This window comes from Spermophilus citellus (assembly GCF_964194105.1).
Source record: "Spermophilus citellus genome assembly, chromosome: 18".
Classification (NCBI taxonomy): Eukaryota; Metazoa; Chordata; class Mammalia; order Rodentia; family Sciuridae; genus Spermophilus; species Spermophilus citellus.
This window is the reverse complement of record NC_138200.1, coordinates 9,760,712-9,788,685: the sequence shown is the minus strand read 5'-3', so window position 1 is coordinate 9,788,685 and position 27,974 is coordinate 9,760,712. Positions and strand designations below refer to the sequence as shown.

The following is a 27,974-nucleotide window of genomic DNA, read 5'->3' as shown; positions in this document are numbered from 1 at the left end:
CACAGGCTAGGGGAGGGGGCTCCGGGCCTCGGAGGGCTCGGGAGCCGAGACCGGCGAGTCATGGCACTGGGGCTGCAGCGCGCAAGGTACTGGGATTTAGGGACAAAATTATGGGAATTGGGGGGCTCTCCTTCCCGGGACCCCTGATGGGGGAGGTGCGCGGATGAGAGCCAAGGACGCCCCGGGGCGAGCGGTTGGAGGCACACCCCGCCTCACCTTCCAGCCCAACTCCTTGCCTGTCCCGCCCCTCTCACCAGGAACGGTTTGGGGGTCCTGATCCCCTATTTCCTGACACCCCACTTCGCTTCCCCGCCTGGTTGGGGTGAAACTTGAGATCCACATGGAATTGGAGGTGGTTGCGTTTGGGCAGTGCCCGGGCTTTCGGGAGTGGGGGGAACCTTTCTACCTTGCATAGTGATCCCTCTGGTCTCCAAAGTCTCAGAATGGAGGTGGTGCTTAGCCATCCTCCGACCCTTGGGATCCCAGAGGATATGGGTGCCTACCTACAAACTGGCCATTCTCAGATAGAGGGAATCCCTTAGGGATTCGCCGTCTGAGTACCAAAAGGAAGAGAGATCCCCTTTGATTGGACCCTTAATGACAGTCTCGCAACCTTGGGTTCCCCTAGAGATAGGCTGAAAAAGTCCGTTTTAGAAGCTGCCTGAGATCCTTCCCAGAAGCCTTTTGGTATCCTTTTAAATAGTAGCGTCATCCCCCTCATAACTGGGGAACGGAGCATGACCCTTTTCCCAAAGTCTGACCCCATTCCTCATTCATCCACTACCCCCCCCCCGCCACCAGTCCTGGGGTACTGAGGAATGAGGGCCACACCCAAGCCTTATTTTAGGGAGAGCCTATGGCAAGGCACTGTGCTTCATTCAACAGGAGACCCCCACACACAAGCTAACTGGAGCACCCCCTGCTCAGGTCTCAGCTAGGGTTCATCACCCAGCAGGTGCAGATCTGCTGGGGCAGAGAGAGGCAACCTATGCTCTGGGACCACTCTCAGGTTTCCATGGGATCCCAGAAAATGTCCCAGGTCCTTGGTTTTCCTATCCAATCTGAGGCATTCAGCAAGCCTCACGGCTTCCCTCCTCCCTGGCTTCAAAGGTCTGATTAGATCCATTCACACCCCTAAGTTTTTTTACCCCCCCCCTCCAGGCTCTCTTCTCTCCCAGTCTATTCCAGTCCCTGGCTCTGGGCCCACCAGGGAACTCCATCCCACCCCTTCTGGGCCAGCCCGTGGCCCTGCCCCTCCCAGCGCCCCCTCCTGGCCGGGTGGGGGCCCCCTCGCCACCCAAGGCCAGCCCTTTCCTGTGGTGTCATCCCACTCCGCACACCACCCACTCATAACTCGCACCCCGATCCCGGCTCTGCTCCAGCGGTCCTGCGCCCCCAGGATGGCACTTCAGCCAAAGGGGGTGATGGTGAGTGGGCCCCTCTTGCCCCCTTCCCTTCTTCCAGATGCACTTGCAGCCACCCCTGGGCATAGATGTTCTCCGGAAGTCCCCTACGGGCCCACCATCTGGGTGCCCGAGGAGGTCAAGGGTGCCCGAGGAGGTCAAGGGTGCCCGAGGAGATAGGACTTTGGGGATGAGCACCCCACGGGATTACCATGTCCTTGAGAACAAGCAAAGTTGGGGTCAGAGAGACTCCCCCAACGCCCACCCCAAGCTCCTTCTCAAACCCAAATCCTGCCTCTGGCCTCTCAGGTCCCCTCTGAGCAGTGCCAAGAAGAGTCCCTGCCCAGATAAAACCTAAGCCTCGGCCACCGCCCAGTCCACAAAGGTTTTGTGAGCCCCCCTCAATACCCAGAGAACCAGGAGAGCCCAGGAGGAGCCCTGAATGTGGGGTGGGGGCTCCCTACTTCTGTCAGGTCTTTGCTCTCGGGTCTAAGTCCTTCAGGGTGGGAAGAGGTGGGCTTCTCTCCCTCTTGGTGGGGGGAAGGACCAACCCTGTCCCCCTTCTCAGGCCTCACCCTGGGGCCTCCTGGCCCCACCCCCTGTTCTTGGCTGGAACACGGGGAAGGGTGGCAGGGTTCCAGCAGCACGTCTCGGGCTGGGCCCAGTGCCAAGGGGCTGGACCAGGGTTGGGCATGGGGCCAGCTGAGGAGATCCAGAGGCGGCAGCAGTGGGACAGGGGGAAGGGACTGAAGCCACCAGGCAAAGAGGAGAATGGAAGGGGTCCCTTGGACACCCCCACTGAGGAAGAGCATTAAAAGGCACAGGCCCACCCACTTCTTAGCTGTGTGGCCTTGGGCCAGTGTCTGCCTCTCTGATCTCCAATTTCATATCCTGGGAAATGGGAGGTGTCCCTCCTCCTCCCCACCCCAGACCAAGTTGAGAAGCCAGTGAGGAAAAGGTGTGTGTGTGGGGGGGCAGAACTCCTGACAAGTGACAGCAAACTGAGTTCAAGTCAGAGTTCTGGGTGGCAGTGGACCGACCTGGCTCAGCTTCTGAGCGCCGTGTGCCCTCAGGCAAGTTCATCACCTCCCAGGACCTGCTTCCACATCAGAATAACCCCGAAGGAAGGTCCAGGTACAGGGTGGGTTAACGAAGGAGTGGCTGAGCCACGCTGAGAGTTGATGAGCAGCCCCCTGCCCTCATCCTGGGATGCCACCTGGGTTGGTCCGGTGGGGACTCCATTGCTCCAGCTCTGCTGCTTCCTTTTATGAAGGGAGCTCACTTCTGCCCCAGGGGGTTGTTGGGAGGATTTAGTGAGGTTGCTAGCTCCAAAGCTCACATTATGATTCTCACCGTTACTAGTCCTCCTCCCAGGGTGCTCCTGTAAAAGCCATACACATAATGGCACCTACCAGAGTTACTGTCTAAGCCCATAGATTTCCCTGGTGCACAAGCCTTCTATCCCTCACGTGGACCAAGGGAGAGTAAGTTTAACCTTTATTTAGCACTAACCAATAGCCAGATCTAGTTTTCTAAGCCCTTGATATATATCAACTCATTAAAATTCAAAACACCCCACAAGGTGGGTTCCATTACTGTGCCCACGGGGTCCGTGCAACTTGTCCAAAGCCACAGAGCTTATAAGTAGTGGAGTTGGGATTGGAACCCTGGACCCAAGGAACTGGCTTCCACTCTAACTGTAAGGCCAGAAAAGCCAGAAACCCAGAGTGAGGCCCCCACTTCCCGTCAGAACATCCGGAGAACAGACTGGGAGCTGGAAGGAGGTCCTTCTGCAGCCACCAGCTGGTTCCTTCTATGGAGGAAGAAGCCTGCCACGGAGAGGATTAGGAACCCAGCTGCCTGGGAGGTGGGGCGAGTGCCCCACCTCCGTTCATCTTCCCACTCCCTGTTCCCTCTGTCAGGGCCCCCAGCTCAGGGAGGCCCGCCCACCCCCACCCTCTGGGCAGGAAGACAAACAGGGCTGGAACAGAACAGTACAGGACGGAATGTCCTCTGGGCAGGCAGGACTGAGGCCCCTGCCCCCCACCCTCGCCAGCCAAGAGGGAGGGGATGGGGACCATATCTCACCCCCTCCAGCCCTCGACCCAGCCTGCCCCCTTCTGTGCCTCCCACTCTCTTGAACTGAGTGCATTTCTTCCCTCTGCAACCAGACAAGAAATCTCCTCTGCACCCCTCATGCTAGGGGGTGGGGTTGATGCCACCCCAGAAATGACCTCAGCTCCCCTGAATTTAGGAAGGGACAGCCTCCCCTCCTAGATATTCTGCTTCATTGGGGGTGAGGTGGGGGGTCACAAGGAGGGGATCAGAGAAAAGACTGAAGATTTTGGAACCTCAGTGCTGGGGTTAAAATCCCAGCTCAGCCAGGTACTGGCCTTCTGACTTCTCGGGCAAAGGACTTCACCTCGCAGAGATTCAATGTTCCCTTCAAAAAATGGAAGTCTAAGAGCTTCCCTCTAGAGGTCCCCTGAGGATGTCATGAGTGCACCCAGCAGAATACCTGCAGCGTCAGACCCATAATGCTTAGCAATTGATGGCTGCTTATTAGGAATGGTTTTTGCCAATATTATAAATGTAGATAAGACTACATATATAATACAAGAAGCAATATATCCTTTAATTTTTTATTCAAAAGCCAAACTACAGCTTCAGATAGACATGGAGTTTGAATTCAAAGATGGTGGCAGAAACAGGGTGAAACACTTTAAAACTTGAACATAAATCCAGGGCCATAAAACAGAGAAATCTTAGGAGAGCAGGCAAACCCCTGTTCAATCCCTGGCCTCACATCAGCAGCAAGTGTGCTGCACCTCGCTGTTCCGTTTCCTGGTCTGTTCAATGGGGATAATGGATTTGCTTCCTTGAGAGTTGTCTGGGCATTGCATGGGTTTCCCACTTGGCACAGGTACTGATATAGGAAAACCGGATACGTGGCAGATGTTTCCATCAAAACAGTATTCATCCCCCCAACCCAGCCCCACTCGGAAAATTCAGGTATTTGAAGTTGATTAAAAGGTAGAGGGTGAAGAGCTATCTGCTGGGCAGAAACAGGGGCTGGTTTGCTGTGTCACCCTGGCGGGCGGCCCCTTAGGGCCCCTACTGGTGCCTCCTTAGACTTTGAGATATCTCTGCTCCAAGATTCTGAGGACTCAGCTCACTGAGGAGGGGAAAGGGCAGTGCAGGGGGCTCCCGGAGGCTGAAGGGCAGGGGACCTGGGAAGCTCCAGTCATCTTCAAGCTCACTCCCTCTTCTGGCCCCTGGCCAGCTCAGCCATCCCCCTCCCATCAGGAGGCCTCTCTGTGCCCCGGGCGTCCCCGGCTCGGGAAATAAACTGCACAGAAGTCAGGGAGGGGACAGAGCGGTCCGAAGCATGCCACAGAAAGGAGCGAGGCGCCAGGAGGGCAGCATGGTTTGGCACCAGGACAGGTAAAACCCAGGGCTAGGAGGGCTCAGATTGTAACATTCCAGACCACAGAACGTCACACAGCGAGGCCGATGAGCCCGGGCTCCAAACGCCCCACTTGCTGGTACCATCCATCTCTTTCCCTTCCCGGAACTCCGCCAGTGAACGCTGCCCATGCCCGCAGGTCCAGCACCGAGCTGCGCAAGGAGAAGTCCCGGGATGCGGCCCGCAGCCGGCGCAGCCAGGAGACCGAGGTGCTGTACCAGCTGGCACACACGCTGCCCTTCGCGCGCGGCGTCAGCGCCCACCTGGACAAAGCCTCCATCATGCGCCTCACTATCAGCTACCTGCGCATGCACCGGCTCTGTGCCGCAGGTGAGCCCCGCCCCTGGAATTCCAGCCCCCGGGAGGCTCCTCCTCCGGGAAGCCTGAGCCCGACGAGGCCACGCCCCCTGGTGGAGTTTTCCCGGTGGAGCCCCACCTCCCTGGAATCCGCTCTTCTGGCGAGGCCCCGCCTCTTCAAGTGCAGGGCCAGTCGGAGCCCAGTGCTCCTGGAAGTCCCACCCCTTTAGTAGTCTATCATTCGCAAGGCCCCGCCCCCTGGATGCGCTCTTGAAAAGCCCCCCCCCCCTTAGAACTCAAAGCGAGGGCCCTAGCCGCCTGAGGCCCCTCAACCTTTGGATTTGTTGCCTTAGGAGACTTTCCTGGATGCTTCACCGCCCAGCTTTAATTCCTTGAGAGTTCCTCTTCCCTCCCATCCGGTTGTGTAGCTTGTTCCCTTAGCCATTCCCTTGAATTTCCACCCAGTTAGAATTCCACTCTGCAGGATTCCCCCGCACCCCCACTCCCCTGCGCACCTGGACTCCCAAGACCTTGGAAAGGTTTTATTATGGAGGAAATCGAATTACTCTCAGGCAGGCTCTGTCCATTAGACTTCTCTGCCCCACAGCATTTTACTTCTTTGGGAGACTGCACCCTTAGAATTCTGTCCCCTGGGAGTCTCTGCTTCTTTATGATTCTGCCCATCTGGAAGGTCCTGTCCTCTAAGAATTCTGGGAAGCTAGAAGTCTGACTCCCCTAGGTCCTGGCCCTCTTGAATTTGGACCCCTAGTGTTGCATCTTCTTAGGGATCTGCCTTCCTAGGAGTCACACTCCCTTAGAATTCTGTCTCCTGAAAGGCCCTGCTCCTAATTCCAAAGCTTGGGACTCCAAGCCACTGGACATACCTGTAAGTTCCTCTCAGTGAGGAAAGGAGAGGGAGGCTGGCTGCAGTGGGCCCAAGACTGACTGACCCTCCCACTCCCCGCCCCGGGCACCAGGGGAGTGGAACCAGGTGGGAGCAGGGGGAGAGCCACTGGATGCCTGCTACCTGAAGGCCCTGGAGGGCTTCGTCATGGTGCTCACCGCAGAGGGAGACATGGCTTACCTGTCGGAAAATGTCAGCAAACACCTGGGCCTCAGTCAGGTGAGCTGCCTGCTCTGTGCCTGTCCCTGAGCTGGTGATGCTGGGGGTACCGTGGGGACCACACAGCCTTGGCCTTGCCTTTACGGGACTCACAGGACAGAGGGGATATAGGTGTGTCACCAGACAGCAAGACAGAATAGTCAGGGCTGAGATGGGACAGCCTAGGACTGTGGGAACAGGGGTAGAGGGTACCTGACCAAGCCTGGGGGGGGGGGTACTGGGGATTCCTGGAGAAAAGGACATCCAAGCTGAAACCTGAAGGACCTGGCCAGCTGAGGTGTGTGAAGTGGGAGGGACCAGCGAAGACCAGGATTGCATGAGCAACCAGAACGTGCAAGGGGATCAGAGGGGAGAGAAGCAGAGCACTGTGGGAAGATGGAGAAGTTCACCCGGCCGGAGCAGGACACAGTGGAAGAAGATGGGAGAGAAGGTTGAGAGATGAGCAAGGGCTGGACAGTGTAGGGCCAACTTAGAAGGTTTGTGTTCAGGGCACTGGGGAGCCATGGAATGATTGGAAGCAGGGGAGAGGGTGTGCCAGAGGGGTAGAATCCGATTCACACTTTAGAAAGAAAGAGTCCTCCTGGGGATAGAGTTGGAGGAAGAGTGACTAGAGTTTGGGAGATCAGCAAGGGCCCATGGGGGTGGGCAACTGGAGACAAGAGATGTTTAGAAAACAGAGCTGGTTAATGGTGTCCACAGCAAGCCCCATGTGGGGATTCCTGTTATTTTTTCTATTTCACATACATGGATTCCGCAGTCGCCCTCTGTTCCTTTCCCCTGCCTCCCCACCCTACTCTGGGTACCACTTCCTCTGTTGGTGTGAACTCTTGGACTCAGGAGAGGCGAATGTCCCAAGGTCCCCAAGCTAGGAAGGGGCAGAGTCATGCTTCCAATTTCCAAGAGGTAGTGTCAGAAGAGTGAGATGTCATTCTGCCACCACCAGGTTGGGAGCCCCTGTGGGTCCATCTGTCCCTTCTCCCAGCACTAGCCTCATTTCCTAGACTGAAGCAAGCAGCTGGGTCTCCTGCCTAGCAGGCATGGTTCACCTCAGGGCCTTTGCTTGTGCTGCTTTCCTTTTTCGAATACACTCACCCCGTGCCACAAGACCACCTCACTTGATTTGTTCAACAATTTTTTTAATGTCAAAGAAACTCTCAAGGGGCCACTCTTTCTAAAAAAAAAAAACAGCCTCCCATCATTTCGTCACTTTCCCCAGCCTTGATTGCCTTCCTGGTGCTTATCATATCGTTGTTAAATGTTGTTTTACTTGATTTCTTTATTGTCTGTCTCCCCAGACTAGCTGGTAGGCTCTGCAAGGCAGGGCTCTGTATGTGGGGTCACCCCCATTTGGAGGGCCTGGCAAGCAGTGGGTGCTGAATAAATGATAATGAATGAGAGACAGAGGAGCACCCCAGGCTGGAACTGGGGCAGGGCTGAGGGAGAGAAGAGGCAAAGGGCCAGGGGTCCCCTTAGGCGGCCCTTCCTCCGACCCCTGCTCTGCCCTCTCTGGCAGCTGGAGCTCATCGGACACAGTGTTTTTGATTTCATCCATCCCTGCGACCAAGAGGAGCTCCAGGATGCCCTGACCCCCAGCCCAAGTGAGTGCCCTGGAGGCCCCTGTCCCCACTCTACAGGAGAGCAAGCTGAGGCTCACCCCACCCCACCCCGGCGCACCCCCTCTTCCTGTGCTACACTGGATTGGCATAAGTGAAGAGGAGAAATGGCCCCTGCCTGGCACTGAGGGACACACCCTTCCCGTGGACGATCACTCTGCGCGTCAGGGATGGGGCGCCTTTAGCAGCCAAGGTGCTGGAGGGCGCTGGGCCCTCTGCAGCTGCGGGTGACCTGCCCGCCATCCCCTTGCCTCCCCAGGCCTGTCCAAGAAGAAGCCCGAGGCCCCCACGGAGCGGTGCTTCTCCTTGCGCATGAAGAGCACCCTCACCAGCAGAGGGCGCACCCTCAACCTCAAGGCAGCCACCTGGAAGGTGGGCGGGGTCTGGGCCTGCGGGGGCGGGGTCTGGGCCCCCGGAGGTCTGGGGAGGTTGGGCGTCCGCTGTCTCCTAGGCCAGGATTTTGCAGGGCTCATTGAAGCTGGGCCTAGGGGGACTCTAGGGCATTTAGGAATTGGGTGTCCGTGGGGTGGGGAATCTAGGGTCCTTGTCACCCCTCTCAGGCTGGATCTCTATGGACTTAAGCTTAAGAGTCCGTGTGGGGCTGGAACCTGGGTCCTCGGAGCTCTCTGAGGTGACACTCTGAAGTCAGGAATTCTGCTGTTCCCTGTGGGGCCTGCGGAGACTTGCCTCCCAGCCCCGTGGGTCACCTGGGACCCACACGGGACCCACCGCCCCCTCTCCCGGCCCAGGTGCTGCACTGCTCCGGACATATGAGGGTCTACAAGCCCCCCGCACAGCCTTCCCCCGCCGGGAGCCCCAGCTCCGAGCCCCCGCTGCAGTGCCTGGTGCTCATCTGTGAAGCCATCCCCCACCCAGGCAGCCTGGAGCCCCCGCTGGGCCGGGGGGCCTTCCTCAGTCGCCACAGCCTGGACATGAAGTTCACCTACTGCGACGAGAGGTGGGCAGTGCCCCAGCGACCGCCCCGCCCCGCTTCTGCCAGATTCACCCCCCCGCCCGCCCCACGCTCTGGTTCTGTTTGCAGTTCCCTGTGCGTTCGTCCGTCCGTCCGTCCTGAGTGTCTGCCTGTCTGAATCTCTGTGGGCCTTTGACCTTTCAATCCATTTCTCTCCGCGTCTTTCCTTACCGTGTCCCCTCTGTCCCTCTGTCCCTCTGTTGCTTCTCTTAAATGAGTCAGTTTATGTGGAGCAGTTAGCACTGTGCCCCCCCCCCCTCCACAGCAGGACGCACTGGATAAACTCTCATGATTCTTCTTTTTCTACCCTTTCTTTCTCCCTCTCTTTCTTCCTCTCTCTCCTCTGTCCTTCTTTCCCATCCTTCCTCCATTTTCCATCTTTCCCTCACTGTGGAGTCATGCTCAGGAACATTGACTTTGGGCTCAGATTTGCTTGAGTTTCCACCTGACTGTGTGTCCTTGGCCAAATGTCTTCACCTCTCTGTGCACAGTTCCCCCAACTGTTCTGTGGGAGAATAATGGTGCCTACCTTGTGGAGTTACCCTGAGCACTCAAGTGCATTGCTCAGTGTAGAACACGAGAGTCTCCTTTTTCATTATTATCGTCATTATTTCTTTTTATTCCTTCTCTTTTTTCTTTGCAATTTCTTTCTTCTCTTCCTCCTGTTTCACTTTTTTTCCTCCCTTTGTTTTTTTTTTTTTTACTCTCCCTTTCCACTTATATCAGGTGTTTTGATTTGCTTTTGATGCCGGGGATGGAACCCAGGGGCACTTTACCACGGAGCCACGTCCCTAGCCCCTTCTATTTTTATGTTGAGATGGGTTCTTGCTGTTGCTGAACCTGGCCTCTGACTTGGCCATCCTCCTTTCTCAGCCTCCCAGGTGTGCACCACCACACCTGGCTCGTGTTGGGTTTTTATTGCTGCTTGCCACAAACTCAGTGGCTCAAAATAACATAAATTCCCTGTCCCTCTGTTCTGGAGATCAGGAATTTGAAATGAGTCTGACAAGTCCAACATTAGGGCTGGTTCCTGCTGAGGCCTAGGGAAGAACCTGTTGCCCTGCCTCCCCAGCTGCTTGAGGCCACCTGTGTCCCCTGGCTCCTGGCCCCTTATCCCATTCAGTCCCCATTCATCACCAAACTGCCTGCCCCCTTCTACCAAGAACCCCCCCGGGGTCCTGCCCGACCTCAGTCCTCACCTTCATCCTGTCTGAAATGCCCTTTGCCGTGCAGGGCACCAGGCTCACAGGTTCTGAGGGCTGGAACGCGGAGACTTGGGGGGCTGTTATCTACACTCCACCCTCCTACACTCGCTTTTCCTGTTTCCTTCTCTCTGCCTTCCTCTGTTCCAACCCTGTCTGTCACCTTGCTGGTTTTGTTCCTGTGTCCCCACCTCTTCCTCCCACCCCCCCTCTGCCCCAGCCCTGAGCCCTGACCCTGCACTGCACCCCAGGATCGCAGAGGTCGCTGGTTATAGCCCCGAGGACCTGATCGGCTGTTCTGCCTATGAGTACATCCACGCCCTGGATTCCGACGCCGTCAGCAGGAGCATCCACACCTGTATGTGACCCGAGTCCCCGCCTGGAGCCAGCTGCCACATGGCCCCCCATCAATGCCGTCCCCAGCTCCCCACACCCCAGGGAGCCCTCCCCACCCACCCAATTCCTGCTCCCCAAGCCCCAGGCCACCCCACCCTCCCGGCCCCGCCCACATCCCACCCCAGACCCCAGAGCCTCCTGTCCCCTTCTGTGGCCCTGACCTCCCTCCACCCTGTCCCTAGTGCTGAGCAAGGGCCAGGCAGTAACGGGGCAGTATCGCTTCCTGGCCCGGAGCGGTGGCTACCTGTGGACCCAGACCCAGGCCACGGTGGTGTCAGGGGGCCGGGGCCCCCAGTCAGAGAGCATCGTCTGCGTCCACTTCCTGATCAGGTGAGCGGGCCAGGTGGAGGCTGTGCGCACAGGTCTTGTCCGTGTGCGTGGACGGGTGTGTGTGCATGTTGCACGTGAGTGTACGTGAGGCCCTGGGCATATGTCCATGCATGTGGCTGTACGTGCACACACATGTGCGTCTTGATCGTGTAAGTGGAAAGGAACTCTAAGTTAAATTCATAAGTGCAGCCGAGACACAGGGTCTTTTTAAAATTTAAAGTTCCCACTCAGAGCACGTTCGCACTTTGACACACGGTTCTGTGCATTTTGACAGATGCACTCGATGACATAAGCCCTGCCTCATCAGCTGCCTCCACGTCTCATCCCCAGAATTGCTTTCAGGGCTTGGCAACCGCTCTTCTGTCCTCTGACCCTAGAGGGTTTAGTTTCCTTTTGGGCCCTGGGGATGGAACCCAGGGGCTCTCACCCACTGAGCCACACCCCAGCCCTATTTTATATTTCATTTAGAGACAGGGTCTCCCTGAGTTGCTGAGGCTGGCTTTGAACTCGTGATCCTCCTGCCTCAGCCTCCAGAGCTGCTGGGATTACAGGCGTGGGCCACTGCACCTGGCTTGGTTTGTTTTTAATTTTAGTTGTTCCTAATGGGTCACACACCTTAGAGGTTTGTCACCATTGAGAAATACAGGGGTGTCAAGGACAGAGTATGATCACAAGACAGAGTCAGAGGTGTGGCCAGTGGCAGAGCACTCCCAAGGCTCTGGACTCTATCCTCAGTACCACACGCTCAAAAAGACAGATGTACCCAATTACAGCTTTTCCTTGAAGGTTATCTTACAGGACGTGGCATCAGTTTCCAAAACCCTAGGGGTTTTCCTAGATCTGGGAGGTATCTGAAATTCAAGTAGTTTGCATCCCACATCCCTGCACTGAGAGCACCCTTTTGCAGCTCTCCAGTATCCTTAAGAGAAAGTCCAAGGCCCTATGGGACTCCTGCCTCTCTCCCCTTCTCATTCACCAGCCAAACCTCAGGGCCTTTGCACATGCAGTCTCCTCCTCTCTCGGTCTTCCCCTTTCTCCTGAGTCATGCCTACTCACCCTTTCAGTTTAAAATCAGACATCACTTCCTGAGAGACCACACAAGGTCAGGTCTCCCCATTTTCTCTCCTGATATTATAATTTGCCCCATTCACTTAGAACTATTTGTAATCCCCCCCTTGTGTTTTCAGCCAGGCACCCTTGACTGAGCTTTTAAAAATTGCAAACCCCCTTCTCTGTTTGGTACTTACCCCGGTAAATATCCTATCAAAATGTGGTTTGAGCCATATATGTCACTTGGAGTTTTCTGGCAGGTAAACTTAACTTTAAGAACATATGATATTGTGTGTGTGTGTGTGTGTGTGTGTGTGTGTGTGTGTGTGTCGCTGGGTACTCTTGGGACGTGTGTGTGTACTTGTGTGGTTGTGTCCTCTGTGTGTTTCAGGGGGTAAGTGTGGCTCTGGTCCAGGCCACATTGAGATGTCTCCAACCCAGGACGGGTTTCAAGAGGGTAGAGAGGGGGTCAGAGCCCACGGGAAGGCCAGGCCTACCTGCCTGGCTTATGCTGATGAGATGCAAATGAGGGGCGGTCCCCAGCCCCACACCCACTGTCCCCACGGATCACCCAGCGAGCATCTGGATCGTCTCCGTAGCCAGAGACGGTGGGACGGGAGGTGCGGGGGACATCAGAAGGATGTATTTATAAACCCGTCCCCTGGAGTATGAAAAGTGTCTATGAATAGAAACAAGCGCTTATTCATAAAACCAGGCCCTGTGAGTTCTTCATATTTGGTAATGTAAGGAAGAAGATGTTAAAAATATGCTTTTCATGGATACGTTTAGGAGAGGATGCTCATGAGTGCACATCTGTAAGGAGACTGCTTAGCTCAGGCCTCTCGCTGGCCCCCTGGGCCCGGGCTCCCCGCTGTCCCTGCACCTCCCCCTCTGTCCCCCTGTCCCCCACCCCAGCTCCTGGCTCCTTCTCTCCACCCACTCGGCCTGCGCTAGATACCAGCTGCTTTTTCTCTTTCCTGCCACAGAGGGAGCTTGGGAAGTGACAAATTTAACTTTCTTTTAAATGCCATCACAGGTTGAGTGTCCCTTATCCAAAAGGCTTGAGACCAGAAGGGGGTTGTGTGTTTGGTTTTGTGGACCTTGGAGTATCTGCACATATACTTAATGGGGTATCTCGGAAACAGGACCAAATCTAAACACAAGATCCATTATGTTTCATGTGTAGCTATGCACCTGGCCTGAAGGTCACTTTCACTATATTTCAAGTAGTTTGGGGCGTGACACCAAGTTTCACGGTGTAGAACTTTCCACCCATTAGGTTTAGGATCTTGGATTTTCGAATCAGAGCTACTTGGCCTGTGTTATAAAAAGCAGTCAACAAAAACCAAATCCTGATAAGAAACAAATAATCACGGGGAATTTCTTTCTGGGAGACACTCTCCGGCCCCTGGGTGCAGCTGCCTCCTGCACAGGGTGTCCGTCTCTGAAGCCTGCCTGGGCCTGGCCAAGAACCGCTCTGATTACCACTCACCTGTCTGCTTTGTACCCCAGCCGAGTGGAAGAGACGGGTGTGGTGCTGTCCCTGGAGCAGACGGAGCAACATTCTCGCAGAGCCCTGCAGGGGGGTGCCCTCTCTCAGAAGGACGCCCCTAATCCTGGGCACAGGCTTGGTATGGAGCAGAGCTGTTGTGTCCCCAGGACCCTTGGAAGAAAGCACATGGACCTTAACTTGGCTCTCCCGGCCCCGTGGGACCTGCCTCCTGCCCTCCTGTCCTTCCACTCACCCTCCAGAACACATCGGCTTCCTCAGAGCTCTCAGACGTTGCTACACCCTTTTTTGCCTCAGGGCCTTTGCACATGCAGTTTTCCTTCCCAGAATGCTCTTCTCTCTCTCATCCTCCCTTTTCTATATCTGATGGTCTCAGTCTCTGTCGCCCCCCCCCCTCCTCTGTATCCTGCTAGGGCTCCCCATTGCCCACACCTCACTATTATGTGGCTTCCAGTAACCTGGGTCCCCCGAGTCTGGCCCCTTCCTCCCTCTTCCTTTTCCTGGCCCCTCATCCTGGATGGGCTTCCCTCCATGTCTGTGCTTCTGGACATGGGTGGAGTGCTCGTGTCCTTTCCGCTTCTCAGTGATGACCAACTTGATCCCCAGGGACTTGGGCCCATCTGAATCACCAAACGCCACTTGGGGCCCCTGAGCCATTTGTCTAGAGCCTTCCGGGGCCCCTCCACAATCAGGGAACTACAGTTAACCCCTGGCCCTGCAGGGGTCCCCCAGGGGTCCTGCAGGCCCTTCTCCCATCGCTAAGGACAGTGGCCATCCTGATTGGTTGTGTCCCCTGGGCTGGGCTTGGGGAGCTCTGGCCCTCGGTCCTAGATGATCACCCATGTCCTCCCCATCCTGCAGATGCCCCCGGCCCCCGCATCCTGGCCTTCCTGCACCCCCCTTCCCTGAGCGAGGCCACCCTGGCCGCTGACCCCCGCCGTTTCTGTAGCCCTGACCTCCGCCGCCTCCTGGCGCCCATCCTAGATGGAGCTTCGGGAGCTGCCACCCCCAGCACCCCGCAGGCTGCACGGCGTCCCCAGAGCCCTCTTCCGGTAAGCAGCCCCCTCGCCTCTGGCCTGACCTTGCTGCGCCCTGGCCTCAGTTTCTCCGTCAGTCGTGGAGGGTGGGATGGGATGGGCTGGGCTTCCTTTGAGACCTGGACCCCAGACTCTTCAAGTTGGGGAATCGGCCCTCGGCCGGGCTGGGAACCCCAGCGTGTCTGAACTGGCCCAAGCAATGGTCCTGCCATGGCCAAGCACCAGGTGCTCTGATTGTCGCCCCGAAGAGTCGAGAATGTCTAAGAGCTTGACTTGCAGAGTCCCGGGTTCAAATCTAGAACCTGCTCTTTACACGCTGTGTTCCCAGGGCCAGTGAGCTCCTGCAGCCTCGGGTTCTTCTCCTGCATGACAGGAGACCAGAACAGGGGCCCCGCTGTGGTCACTGTGGGTTAAGTGAGTGTTCCTGGGAAGCACCTGGTAGGGGCCGGCCACCTCCCAGGTGTGCGGTAGACCCTGGCGGCTGCCCCCTTCACTGGCCTGCACACAGCCCGGCCTGGATCCCAGTGGGTCGAGATTATCTGCTGAGGACCCTGCCCGGTGGCCACTGGAGACACACGGATGGCAACCAGGACGAGGCACTGGGACTCCAGGCCCCTGGAGCTGCAGGCCTGGGGGTGTTGGCCTCGGCCGTCCTGGCCCTCCCTGTCTGCCTGGCCATCCCTGTGCGCCCGGGTGCTCTGCGTTCCCACACCAGGATGGACTCACTTACGTTTGTTACCTGACCACCTTGGGGCCCCACCATCTCACACTTGACCCCCACTGCTACCCTGACCCCCAGATTGTCCATGTTGTCACTTCCTCAAGTCCCTGCTCTGTCCCCCGCAGGCTGATCTCCCAGGTGAACCACCTGTGGGCGTGGAGAACGCGCTCGGGCTCTTCCCCAGCGGGAGAATCCTTGGGGCAGCGGAGACGGAGCTGGGCGCAGCTCAGGTGAGGGGGCGTGGCAGGAGCTCTTCTCTGTGCTCTGGGGACTGACATTTCTGGATTTAGGGACGAGTGGATGGACAGATGGACCATGGTGTTTGTCAGGTGGATGACAGAGATGGATGCATGAAGTTTAGGCAGATATCTGGATGGATGGATGGACAGATGGACAGAAGGATCACTGTATCCATTAGGTGGGTGATGCTAGATGGGTAGTGTTTCGTCAGGTATTTGGAAGGATGGACAGATGGATGTTTGGGTGGATAGCTACATAGATGGACCATTGTCATTGACTGGGTGACAATGGACAGATGACATTTGAAGGTTGCTTGATTGAACAGGTCCATCAGGTGACTGGGGGACATGGTGCACCAGCCACCTATTGCTATATAGCAAATGACCCAAAACTCATCACCATAAAACAATCATCATTTATTATGTCTCTCAGTTTCTGAGAACCAGGTTCGTGTGCATGGTGCAGACGGGCCCCAGCACCTCCCTGGCTTTGGTGGAGGCCTCAGTTTGTCACTACTCGGGCTGCAGAACTGTCCTCAGGACATGGCAGCTGGCTCAAGGCACACAATCCAACCAGGAGACAGACAGACAGAAAGGGAGACAGGAGGAGAGGCCAAAACAGAAGGCGGTGTCTCTCATGACCTGTTCTCAGATCTGACACGCAGCACTCCTGCTCTGTCATCTTGGTCATGAAGAACCCGCCCCCTACAGCGTGGCAGGCAGCTGACTCAGGCCTCGCTCGCCCCCTCCCAAGGCCCGCCAAGGTCCCTTGTTGGCCTGTGAGCTGGAGACAAGTGTCGTGCCCCCCCCCCCCCCCCCCCCCCCCGTCACTGCACACCGGGCATGTGGAGGTGGGACAGGCACAGAACTGCCACCGGCACTCCTATTCAAAAACAGGGGAGAGAGGCATCCATAGTGGTTTGTAATTGATCTGGCGGATCTCAGGAGTCCTGCATGGGGACTCCTGTCCCCGATTGATTCCCAGGGGTTTTCTCCATGGCTCTAGATGCCACCCTCTGAGCTACTGGTCCCGCACCCCGAGTCACTGCCCCTTTCTCATAAAAGGTAACATGTAGCCAGGTGCAGGGGCACACACCTCTACCACGCGGCCTGCGCAGTGGTTTCATTAATGAGGTTCTGGCATTCAGTTAGTTAGAAGAGATCAAAATAAAACACACAGACAGTACCTTATTTTAATGCTAGGTCCAAGACGGCTCGCCTCTCTCTGTTTCCCTCCTCAAGCCGCCCAGCAGGGCAGCGAGGATTACTCTGGGCTAGCAGGAGAGAGAGAGAGCGAACACGCCGGGGATCAGCCTTTTATTTGGGGGGACAAGAGATTCAGGGGAGAATTCCATCCAATGAAGGTTGAGGGGGGGCTGCACTCCAAGGTCAGGGTCAGTGATTGGGTCTCCAGGGTCAGTGGTTACGCACACCCCCACACGGATGGGCTCTCTCATCAGGAAAGGGTCGGGATAACTCCGACACAGCCAGAGTGCCTCAGGCCCTTAACGGGAGTCACCCAATCACGTGTCAGAATGGCTCCCCACACACACCTGTAATTCCAGCAACTCAGGTGGTTGAGGCAAGTTCAAGGCCAGCCTGGGCCACTGAGCGAGACCCTGTCTCAAAACAAAATTAAAAAAAGGGCTGGGGATGTGGCTCAGTGGCTAAGCAATCCCCCTACGGCGTGGGGGGATTTTTTTTTTTTCAGATTGGTTCAATCCCCAATCTAAAAAAAAAAAAAAAAGTGACACGGATTCACAACTCAGAAGCTTTTTTTTTTGGTGCTGGGGATCGGGCCCAGGCAAGTGCTCTACCAACCGAGCTATCCCCAGCCCCCTCAGGAGCTTTTCAACCTGCTTCTCTGTCTAGAATTTGGATGGTCCAGAAATACTTGCTCTATTTTATGGAATGAAGTGTTGCCAAATTCAAGAATTGAAAATGAAGCCAATTCAGATTTTTAAACAAAAAGAAAAAGGAAGAACTTTGGTGATCCAAAGGGCTCTTTTCATTTAGTACCATCCATGTTTCTTTCTTCACCCCCAGCAACTCCACCACTGGGGCTGAACCCAGGATGCTCTCTCACCAAGCAGCTGTACTTCCAGCCCCTTTCTGTTTTTTTATTTTGAGACAGGGTCTCACTAAGTTGCTGAGGCTGGCCTCCAACTTGTGATCCCCCTGCCTCAGCCTCTCGAGTCACTGGGATTACAGGCATGTGCTACCACGCCCAGCTCTACCCAGGACTTCTGACAGCAGTTGCAAGTTTAGGGGTCCCCAGGGCCACTCTCACTTCTGACCGGCAGGCTTCCCATCCTAGTGTTCAGGAAGGTACTTGACAGTCCCGTGTCACTTCATGACAGGGAGACTCTGAGGAACGCAGCCTTAGGCCACGTCATCTTGTGGTGCAGCCAGCCACACACCTAAGCTCCAAAGTGTACTCTCCACACATGGCCTCGGGCTTCTAGGGCCATGAAGAGCGGGCAGCAGAGATTAAATCAAGCCCAAGAGGATGTGATCGACACACTCTGTGAACTGCAGTGTGTGTGAGGCTGCTGCGGGTGTAACATGGCTCCCTGTACTGTATTGTCACACAGCAAGCTTTATTTACGTATCTGTCTGTTTACTTAGGGGAGGTTTTGCTTTGTGGCCGAGGCTGGCCTCCAATTCCTGGTTCATCCTGCTTCAGCCTCTGAGTGGCTGGGACTCTGGGTGAGCACTGCCCGTGGCTCAGCCAACTCTTCTCAGACGTCCAAGGAACATGCTCTAAAGTAACCCTCAAGGCCCAGCAGGCTGAAGACGTAGGCCAGCAGCACAGGTGTCGGTCATCAGCATCCATCCAGTACCTCATACTGGACACCACCGTGTGTGCTCAGCTTCTATGTGACCAGGAACTCGGTGGCTTTGTTTCCACCAGCGTCACCACAGACCTGGCCACTTGAAGCACTATGACCTTACAGCAGCCATAGGGTCACTAGGTGGGAGGAACTTTCAACTCCACTGTGACCTTATGGAGTTGAGTCCACATGCAGGCCATCGCTGACCAGGACGTCATTATGTAGCACAGGCCTGTGCTCACAACTGTGGGGTTTGGGGGTGTTCTTGTTGTTGTCGTTGTTGTTTGAGAGAGGGAGAGGGAGCGGGGGCCCTGGGAGAGGTCACCCCCCAGGCACGCCCCAGCGACCTGCTCCTGCAGCCAGGTCTCTGCAGCTCCATTCAGCTACTTTGAACTAAGCTACTGACGATCCATTATGAGTGAATCCGTTCTCGGTGGATTAATCCACTGGGGAGGTCAGAGCCCCTAAAGCCGGTCAGTGCCTGAAAACCCCTCCCCTGACTTGCCACATGAGGTGCCATGCTGTGAACGCATGGACTCTGGGGGACGTCCCAGGTCTGAGAGTAGTTAACACAGCAGCGACAGACTTCTCAACCTGCTCCACAGTCCTGCTGACCCCTGCCCAGTTCCAAAGCCACTCCTATAGTTTAGATTTGGGTTAATGGCAGCACCCCACCCTCGGTATCAAAATCTCGTATCTATTTCTGGATCATCAATTACCCCAAACGTAGAGGTTCAAACACTGAGTATTTGTAAATTCACCTAATTCACGAGGGTCTCAGGTCTGGGAGCCATTCAGCTGGTGGCTTCTGCTCGGGGTCTCTTGGAAAACTTGGCAAGGCCTAGAGGATTCACTTCCAAGGTCACTCGCTGGGCTGTGGGCAAAGGTCTTAGTTCCTTAGTTCCTTGGGTGGGTTGGGGGTCTCCATGGAGCTGGTCAGGAAGTGATGGGGGAGAGATGGACAGCACCATGCCTTTTATAACCCAGTGTGGAAGTCACAGAAGACCGTCTCCTGTTGTGACCAGGTCAGCCCCAGTCACTGGGCACCAGCTAGGGTGGGAATCCCAAGAGAGGAGGATCTTGGAGGGCCATCTTGTGCCTGACCACCACTTAGTCCTTATACCCGTTTCACAGATACAGAATCTGAATCTCCGACTCCTGGCCTCGGCCATGTACCTTGGAGGTGGTGGAGCTGGGACTTCACCCAGGTCCTCTAAAGTCCGAGGCTTGAGCTCCTAACTCCCTACCCCCGCCCGTCCCCTGCAGGACGCCGATGCTCTGGACTTGGAGATGCTAGCCCCTTACATCTCCATGGACGACGACTTCCAGCTCAGCGCCAGCCAGCAGCCTCCCAGCACCTACCACAGACCCCGAGGGGCTGTGCGCCGGCCCCGCGCACGGAGCTTCCATGGCCTGTCGCCCCTGACCCCCGAGTCCTCCCTGCTGCCCCGCTGGGGGAGTGACCCCCGTCTGAACTGCTCCAGTCCCTCCAGAGGGGACCCCTCAGCATCCGGCCCCATGGCCGGGGCTCGGAAGAGGTGAGCCAGAGTAAAGGAGGCAGGAGTGAAGGTGGACGGTCCCTGTCTCTGCCTTGCCTTGCCCCCTCCTTCAGCCTTTCCCATAACAGTCATCCCCCTGCCCCAGCACTTCCCCGGCCAGGGCTTCACTGTCCCCAGCACAAGCGAAGTTTGTTCCAAACTCTCTGCCTTTTCCTAAGCTGTCACCTCTGGAGCACCCTCTGCGACGCTCACTGCCAACCCCAACCCCACCTCAGCCAGGATTACTCCTTCAGAACGTAATCTGACTCGGTGACAGTTTCTCTCACAGTAACAGGTGGTGCACACCTGTGATCCCAGCAGCTTGGGAGACTGAGGCAGGGGGATCTCAAGTTGGAGGCCAGCCTCAGCAAATTATCAAGGCCCTAAGCAACTTAGTGGGACCCTGTCTCAAAAGGCCTGGGGTCGTGTAGCTCATGGTGAAGCACCACTGGGTTCATCCGCGGGGTGGGGAGGCGTTGCTGCGGTAGCCAGCAGTGCCTAGAACTGTCTCCCAACACCCGTGGGAGCTGGTGAAGTGACGTGTGCATGTGTGTGTGTGTGTGTGTGTGTGTGTGTGTGTGTGGTGCTGGGGGGAACCCAGGGCCTCACTGCTGAACCGCATCCCCACCCAGAACCTGTTGAAAGCTGTAGACTCCCTTCTTAGAAAATGTACACCCACACAAAATGTTGCCGGGTCCCCCTCCAACGACCTTAGATTACTAGTCTCCGCTGTCCAAGAGGCGGCTGTTGCCTATTTGGTCTCCAGAGAGGTCCCTTCTCTATCCTTGTGAGACTTTTATGGATACATCTCCATGTTGCCCAAGGCTCCCAGCTTGGGAGGTGCCTAATAAAGACTTATTAAATGAAGGAAGGGGGGAATTAATGAGCATGTGTGTAGGTGGACAGATGGACAAGTGGGTGGGTGGATGTGGGTGGGGGCGATGGTGAGGAGTTGGCTGGGTGGGCAGCTGATGGGTCACTGGGCCGGTCGGTGCGTGGCATGAGTTGGGGGCACAGGTGCAGCCCCTGCCCCGGGTCTGTTGTGTTCTGAGTCTTGCCTGTTGTTCCCTAGGGCCCTGGCCCACAGCCCAGTGGACGAGGGGGTGGAGCTGCTGGGAGTGAGACCCCCCAAGCGGCCCCCCAGCCTAGAGCCCGAGAGCTTCCTGCTGCCTCCCCTCAGCCTGGTATGTTTGGCGCTGGTGGGGTTCCCCCCCTCAGAGCCAGCAGGCTCAAACCTCCTGTTTTATAGATGGGCAAACCAGAGAGGGCCAGGGGCCGGCTGAAGGTCAAACGCAAGATCAACGGTCCCGCTGAACCAGGACCTTGATCTTCTAGTTCTGCTCATGGGTATGAGAAGGCGTTGCCAATTCATGATTAGTGCCACGAAGAAACGTGAGCAGGGTGAGGGGAGAGGTGCGGGTGGCCAGCACCAGCAGGGGACCCTCCCAAGACAGGAACGGGCCTGGCCTTGGATTCCCAGTGTGGGGCTGAACGTGTAAACCTTAGAGCCAGACTGGCTTCAGGCCCCAGATCTGCCCAAGAACTTGGGCAGGTCGTGTTACCACCCTGACCCTCAGTTTCCTCCTTTGGACAATGGCACTGATTACATTTCACAGGACTGTCATGGGGACTCGGTGAGATCAGGCCCCCAGATGACTGTGGGCGGTCGCTGATGTATGCCCAACCCAACTAAACCAAGCAGCCTCCCCTCCAGTCTCCTTGCCTCCAGCCTCACCCTGCTGTCCACACTGCACAACAGCAAACAGGGTGTCCTTTCTAAAGCCAGCCTGGACGTGTCCCTTCCACAAGGCTCCCTCCAGGACCTTCCATGGTGTCCAGAGAAGAGCTCTCTTGCCCCTCGATCTACAGAGGGCTTTTTGAACTTGAGGGGTGTGGAGGATATTATCAAGAGCTTCCATTTATTGAGTACCTACTATGCGCAGCTGCTGACTCACCACGTGCCTTGCATGGTTAACTTACCTAACCCCGTGACCACTCTTGGAGTGTCGTCATCACGATGCCCATTTGTACACATGAGGTCCAACACCTTTCCTCGTTGGAATCTAGGCAGGAAACTAACTCACAGGGGACGGCCAGGGTGCAGGGAAACAGCTGGTGCAGCACTAACCCTGGCCACAAGGTGACAGGGGTGACCTCTGGGTCCTGGGGAGAATAGGGAGCCTTAATAGAGCTGGAACCTTCCACGGAGGGCACAGCCAACCCACAGCGACCCAGCAGGGGAGCAACTAGAGAGTTCCCTCTCCCACCCCCACCTCCTGGCAGCTGAGCCCAGGAACCGTAGCAAGGTGGACGCCGCCCACAGAGCCGCCTCCCAGGGCGGAAGAAGGGGGAGAAGGGAGAAAATGAGGCTCGAGGGAAACAGAGGTGTCTGGGACAGTGACTTGCCCACAGTCACACAGTGACAGGTGGCCACTGGACCCCAGGGGTGGCCGTAACTACCACTGTGCCACCTGCCCCCTTGGACATCGATAGGGGTGGGGTGGTGAGGGTGGTGATGGTGGTGACGGTGGCCACTTTGTCTCTCCCTCAGAGTTTCCTTCTGACAGGAGCAGCAGCCCCTGGGAGCCAGCAGGATCCCGGCAGCCGCCTCCTGGACGTGAACGAGCCCTTGGGTGAGTCGCGACCTGGGAGTGCAGAGCCCTGGGTCCCTCTCCTGCTGGATGGGTGGCGGGGACTGTCGTGGCCAGAGGTGATCTCCATGGCAGAGGCTGCCCCTTCCTCTTCTCCTGGGCCGCGGTGGGGAGGAGACCCTGAGGGGGCAGCCTTGCCCCTTGGAGTCGGAATCAGGCCAGGTCCAAGCCGGGTCCCCTGGCCACGCCTGGCCTGCGGGTTGGGGATCGTTTCTGCCTCCGGGAAGCTTTGGTTTGCCGTCTATCAGATGGGGCCTGTGGCTACAGTTCTCACCTGAAGGACAGGTTTTGAGGACTCCCGGGGACTTGTCCCAGCAGAGCTGCACACAAGACCTGCCATGCAGTAAGCGCTCAGCCAGGGTCCCTCTGGTGGCCTTGGTGGAGATGCTGGGCCGCAGCCTCTCCAAGAGTGAGCCACTCCCATCATAAGAGCCAAGCTCCAGGCTGGGGCGGGGCTGGGCAGAGCTCTGGCCTAGCAGGTGTGAGGCCCCGGGTTCGATTCTCAGCACCACATATGAATAAATAGAGGTCCACCGACAACTAAAAAAATATTAAAAAAAAAAAAAAGGCTGAGCTTCACCTGACATCTCCAGGCATCAGCCCGAGGGGTCTTTCCAAAGCATCAATGTGGCCCTGGCCGTCTCCTGCTCAAAACCCTTCTAGAGCCTTTCAGAAAGAGAGGAAGCTTCCCACTTCGGGCTCCCATCCCGCGGGGCCTGGCAGAGCCTCGTCTCAAGCCACACCCTGCTCTGTGTCCCTCCCCTGCCACTTTCACGGTCTTCATTCTACTCTCCTCCCTCTATTTGAACCCAGAGGTGCCCCAACAGCTGAACCACACCCTCAGCCTCTTATTTATTTATTTACTTTGAGACGGGGTCTTGCTCGGCTGCCCAGACTGGCCTCCAACTTGTGCTCCTCCTGCCCCAGCCGCCCAGTCCCTGGGGTTACAGGGGTGCCACCGCCTCACCTGGCTTGACCGACTCTCCCTCATGCACACACAGCGGGTGCCAGCTGTCCCAGGTGCTAGAGAAACACTGGCTGAAGCAGGCGGAACCCCAGCCTTCGTGGCACTGGATTTCCAGTGAGAGAGAGAGAGAGACCATAAGGAAGGAGTAAATGCAGTTCAAAGGGAAGCGCAGCCAGGCGTGCAGCACATCTGAAATCCCAGGGAGGCTGGGGCAGGAGGATGGCAAGTCTGAGGCCAGCCTGGCAACTGAGTGAGACCCTGTCTCAAAGTTTAAAAAGCGTAAGAGAGGAAAACGAGTGCCACTGGGGGAATATGCGTGCAGGGGAAAGAGTGTTGTGGGTGGGCCGGGGCTTGGATCAGAGCTGGCCTCACTGAGAAGGAGAGAGTTGAGCAGAGACCTGCAGGAGTGAACCCTGAAGATTTCTGGGGGAAGAATGTCCCAGAAAAGGGAACAAGAAGTTGCAAAGGTCCCAGGTGGGAGCGCCTCTCTCTTATTTGGGGAAAAGCAGGCTGATGTGGCTGAGGCAGAGAAAGGTAAGGGGCGGATTGCATGGGGCCTCTGTAGGACACTATGACTTTAGAGTTCTCTTCCTCCAGAGGCTACCTCAGGGCCTTTGCACATCCTGATCCCTCTGCCAGGAAGGCTCTTCCCAGCATTCTTTGCCTAGTTACTATACCTGTAGATCAGGTAAATGTCACCCCTTCCTTGAAGCCCTGCATGGCCTCAGGAGCTCACGTCCTTGAACGCCCCTTATCACACTGGCATGTGCGTCCTTGTTTGGGCATAGGCCGTCTTCTCCCTGTGGGTCTGTGCCTGCGAGGGCAGGGCCAGGGCTGTCTTGGTCACTGCCGTGCTGTTCTGTGTGCAGGGCTGGGCTGTGGCTGAGCACTCATTCTGGGCCGAGCTTTGTGCTAAGTCGTGTGTGTACGGCCACCGCCCTGGAGCATCAGCCCAGCCGAGCAGGGACCTTTGCTCCTCCACCAGGCATGGGCCTGGCATCTAGTAGGTGCTCAGTAAATATATTTGGATGAGCAGCTCTCATGCTTGAGTCCAGTACGACTATCCCCGTTTCCCAGGTAACACACTCACATCAGTTATCGCTCAGAGCACTTTATGAGGCTTTACTCAATGACACCCTGCAGCAGTCCTGGGAAGGTGTCTATTATTAGCCCATTTTATAGATGAGAGGACTGAGGCCCAGAGAGGTGAAGTCATCTGCCCCAGGTCACCCAGCAAGTAAGTAGCAACACCTAGAGTCAAATTAGGACAAGATCAGGGGTCTCTTGTTTGTGCTGTGGTGCTGAGGATCAGACCCAGGGTCTCACTAGGCCAGAGCTGCACCACTGAGCCGCACCCCAGCCACAGAGCGGGTTTGCTGCTGCTGGAGGCCCAACAGGGCAGCCTCACCCCTGCCCTGAACTCCCAGGAGGGAGGCAGGTCTGAGGGCTCTGCCCCTGACTCTCTGTCTCCCCACAGGCCTGGGCCCCTCGCTGCTCTCTGTCTGTCCAGGCCAGGATCCTGTCCAGCCCAGGAGCCACTTCCAGGCAGCGGCAGGATTGGCCCAGGCCCGCTGAGCCGCCGCGCCCGCCTCCCCCTCCCACCCGGAAGGGACCTCAGCCACACTCCAAGCCTGCACCAGCGCAAGGAGGGGGCCTCCGTCCTGAGTGGCCCCCCAGCCTCGGGCCTACCTCAGCCCCACCCCTGGCCTGCACCGTCCGGGCCCGGGGGCCTGGCTCAGTGACCTCTGGGGGACTCGGCCCCTCCTCTCCTCTCAGGACTCCTGGTTACCTCACTCCCACGGCACTCAGGCTCACTCTGGGACCGGCTGGGAGGGCGGGTCAGGGAGCGGCGTGGCCACAGTCGCGTCTCTTTCTGTCCTTCCTTTATTATCGTTTTTACTTTTGTGTTTTCATGATATGGTTTTTAATCAGTGTGAATTGCCCGGGGTCCGTAAGAATGTGGGACTCTGATTGTCCCCCCTCCTCGGGCCTTAGCCAGGTGGGAAGCTCTGGGTCAGACCTCGCGTCCAGGGACCTCGACCTCCCAAACTGCCCCTCAGCCCTGCCGTGGACTTCCACTGCCCCAGCCTCGCTGCACAGTGATTCCACTCGCCGTCTTCCTACTTCAGGGGGAGCCTGGAACTCTCTTTGCTTCCAGACGGTGTAGCCTCCGGCCTCCCCTGGCCCTGGGCTGCAGCCTCCGGCCTCCCCTGGCCTCGAGCACGGTCTGTGGTGGAGCCCAACAGCCCCCAGACCCCTGATTCCAGATCTCACAGCCTTTGGCTCTTTCTCGTTCTAAACTCACAACTTCCCGATGCTGCCTGTGTTTAAGCCTCCCCATCTCCAGAGAAATGTTCTGGATCACACAACCTCCGACTCCCTCCAGCTTCAAGCCCGTGAGCACCGCTGGTTCTAGAACTCATTCCCTAACTCCCTCTTTTAGTTTTTCGTTTGGTTTCAGGCACAGGGGATGGAACCAGGAGCACTTAACCACTGAGCCACATCCAGCCCTTTTTATTTTTTATTTAGAGACAGGGCTTTGCTAAGATGCTGAGGCTGGCTTTGAACTTGCAGTCCTCCTGCCTCAGCCTCCTAAGCCACTGGGAGCCACCATACCCAGCCTTCCTGGGTTGTGGACCCCACGAGTCCAGGCTTCCTTGGTTCTAGTTTCTCCTGATCTGAAACACATTGGAGTTCCAAATCTCGGCCTCCTAATTTCTAAATCATCTTCGTTCCTAACCTCGTGGACACAGCTCATTCCTCTTCACCTCTCTACACTCAAGGCTCACTTTCCCCTAAGAGAAGTGCAGTGAGTGTGTGTCTTGATCTGGTGCCGGCTGTCCAGAGCCAGATACCGTGTGCCAGTTTTCTCAGGTTCTAGACCTTGTGACCTCCGCCATTCACTGGTTCTAGATTGTACAACCTCTTGACCTTGCAACCGTCAGGGTCCTCTGATCCCAGATCATTGCCTGTGGCCTCTCTGGTTCTAGAACGGAGCTATGCCTGTCTTCTCATTCTAGACTGCGGCCCCTGCGTTCCCTTGGTTCTAGACGTCATGTCTTCCAGCTCCCCCTCTGGATCACGTGGCTCCACATAACCCTGGGTCTAGAACTCACCTTCAAAGATCGGATTATAGGCCTTTGCCTCATAGATTTCTGTGGTTCTGGCCCTATAATCCCACCTCCTCCTGATTCTGGATCTTAGGATTCCACAATCCCTGTGTTCTGGAACTCGGTCTGGGGACATTTGCTAATTCTCTCAATTACTCTATAAATTCTTGTGGTTCTAGGCTTCCAACTGCCTCTGATTTCAGACTCAAATTCCTCAGTTTCTAGTACTCAGCCTCCACGTGCTTCTAGAATCTGATTCTAGAATCTAGCTTTGCTCCGTGGACTGCTCTGGCCTCTGATCTCACAAGCCCTGACTCTCATTCCAGACCCCATCCCCACCGCTGCCCCTGAACTTGCACCAACCACCCTCTGCCTCCAGTCTTCCCTCCCAGGTCTCCACCCTCCGGGACCTCTGCTCATGAACTTCACGCTCAGGCCTCTCAGCCTCACCTCCTGAGGTCTCCCTGTCCTAGAAGCCCTCCCCTCCCTACCCCAGCCCTCCAGATAGCACTTACCTGGCTTCACCCCAGGCGCCTGGGGGCCACCAGAGCCTTCCCCAGCCGCAGGCCTGCACACAGCCCTGTCTGCATAGGTGGAGGGGAGGGAGGCCGGGACTCCTCAGCTCTCCACCACAGCTGGTGCCCTCCTGTCCCCCCAGCTCCCTTCACGATGGTGCTACTCTTACTCTCCACAGGAAGCCCCCACACTCAGCCCCACTCACCCCCTCTTTGGAAGGCACTGCCCACTTCTCTGTCAGGGAGTGGCCTGTCCAGACTGGTGCTATGAGGGGAAAGGATCTGACAGGTCGGACCCCTCCCCTCTCAGGGGGTGACCCGAGCCCTCCATGGAGGGAGCTATGTTGGGCTAGGGGAAGGGAAGAGACTCTGGATCCCACTGATGTCCCTGCAACCACATAAAGACCTCGCCTTGGTGGGCACCACAGCTCTGTGCACTGAGTCATCTGTGGGGTGGCTTCGGGGGAGGCTGGGTGTCCGCCTCACTTTCTGATCCTGTGTGTGTGTGTGTGTGTGTGTGTGTGTGAAGGGGCCCGAGCTCCTCCGTGGGTCTCAATGTGTGTGCCTGGTGGTGTCATTCTGTGAGCCTGTGATGGGGGTGTCATTCCTTCTACGTGTAGGTGAGTCTCTGGGGGAGATAATTCAGTGTCTCTGTGTGTGTGTGTTGCTGTGTGCATGCGTGGGGCTGTTTGACACTAGTTCCAGGGACCAATGTGTGTCTGTAACATGATTCTCTGTACTCCAGTGAGCACGTGTGCGCTCGAGAGCGACTGTGTCTGCAGATCCGTGTGGGAAGAAGTGTCTGTTCTGTCGCGTCTCTCTGCTGTCACCCCCATACCGCTCTCCTGTGTTCCATGTAGGAATCTTTTCAAGGGAAGGAAACTCCTTTTGAGCCTTGTACTTGCCCCACCCCCACCCCACCCCCTGCACTTCAAATGCCTTCCTCCCCTCAGATCCTGGTTAAGGCACCCCTCCTCCAGGAAGCCTTCCCTGCCTGTC

General features: G+C 56.7%; 1 protein-coding gene across 8 annotated transcripts; it reads left to right on the top strand.

Moving 5' to 3' along the window:
- The first annotated feature begins 45 nt into the window (after window positions 1-45).
- Window positions 46-27,406, top strand: HIF3A (hypoxia inducible factor 3 subunit alpha). 8 transcript variants are annotated; one of them, XR_014019785.1, is made up of 16 exons: window positions 46-86; window positions 5,009-5,199; window positions 6,144-6,289; window positions 7,803-7,887; window positions 8,162-8,274; window positions 8,652-8,860; window positions 10,329-10,435; window positions 10,656-10,803; window positions 13,366-13,484; window positions 14,225-14,415; window positions 15,247-15,351; window positions 19,461-19,732; window positions 20,805-20,916; window positions 20,982-21,079; window positions 22,284-22,365; window positions 24,828-24,869. XR_014019785.1 is itself a non-coding variant. In XM_081275423.1 (15 exons), exons 1-15 carry the CDS (start codon window positions 61-63, stop codon window positions 24,923-24,925), a joined length of 2,004 nt encoding a protein of 667 aa, XP_081131549.1. In that variant the 5' UTR covers window positions 46-60; the 3' UTR covers window positions 24,926-27,406. The 8 variants fall into 8 exon arrangements, 5 of the variants coding, with proteins under 5 accessions (XP_081131549.1, XP_081131548.1, XP_081131551.1 ...); XR_014019786.1 differs by lacking the exon at window positions 46-86 and adding an exon at window positions 4,723-4,847; XR_014019787.1 differs by lacking the exon at window positions 46-86 and adding an exon at window positions 4,723-4,847 and having other exon boundaries at window positions 22,300-22,365; window positions 24,828-24,867.
- The last annotated feature ends 568 nt before the right edge of the window (window positions 27,407-27,974 follow it).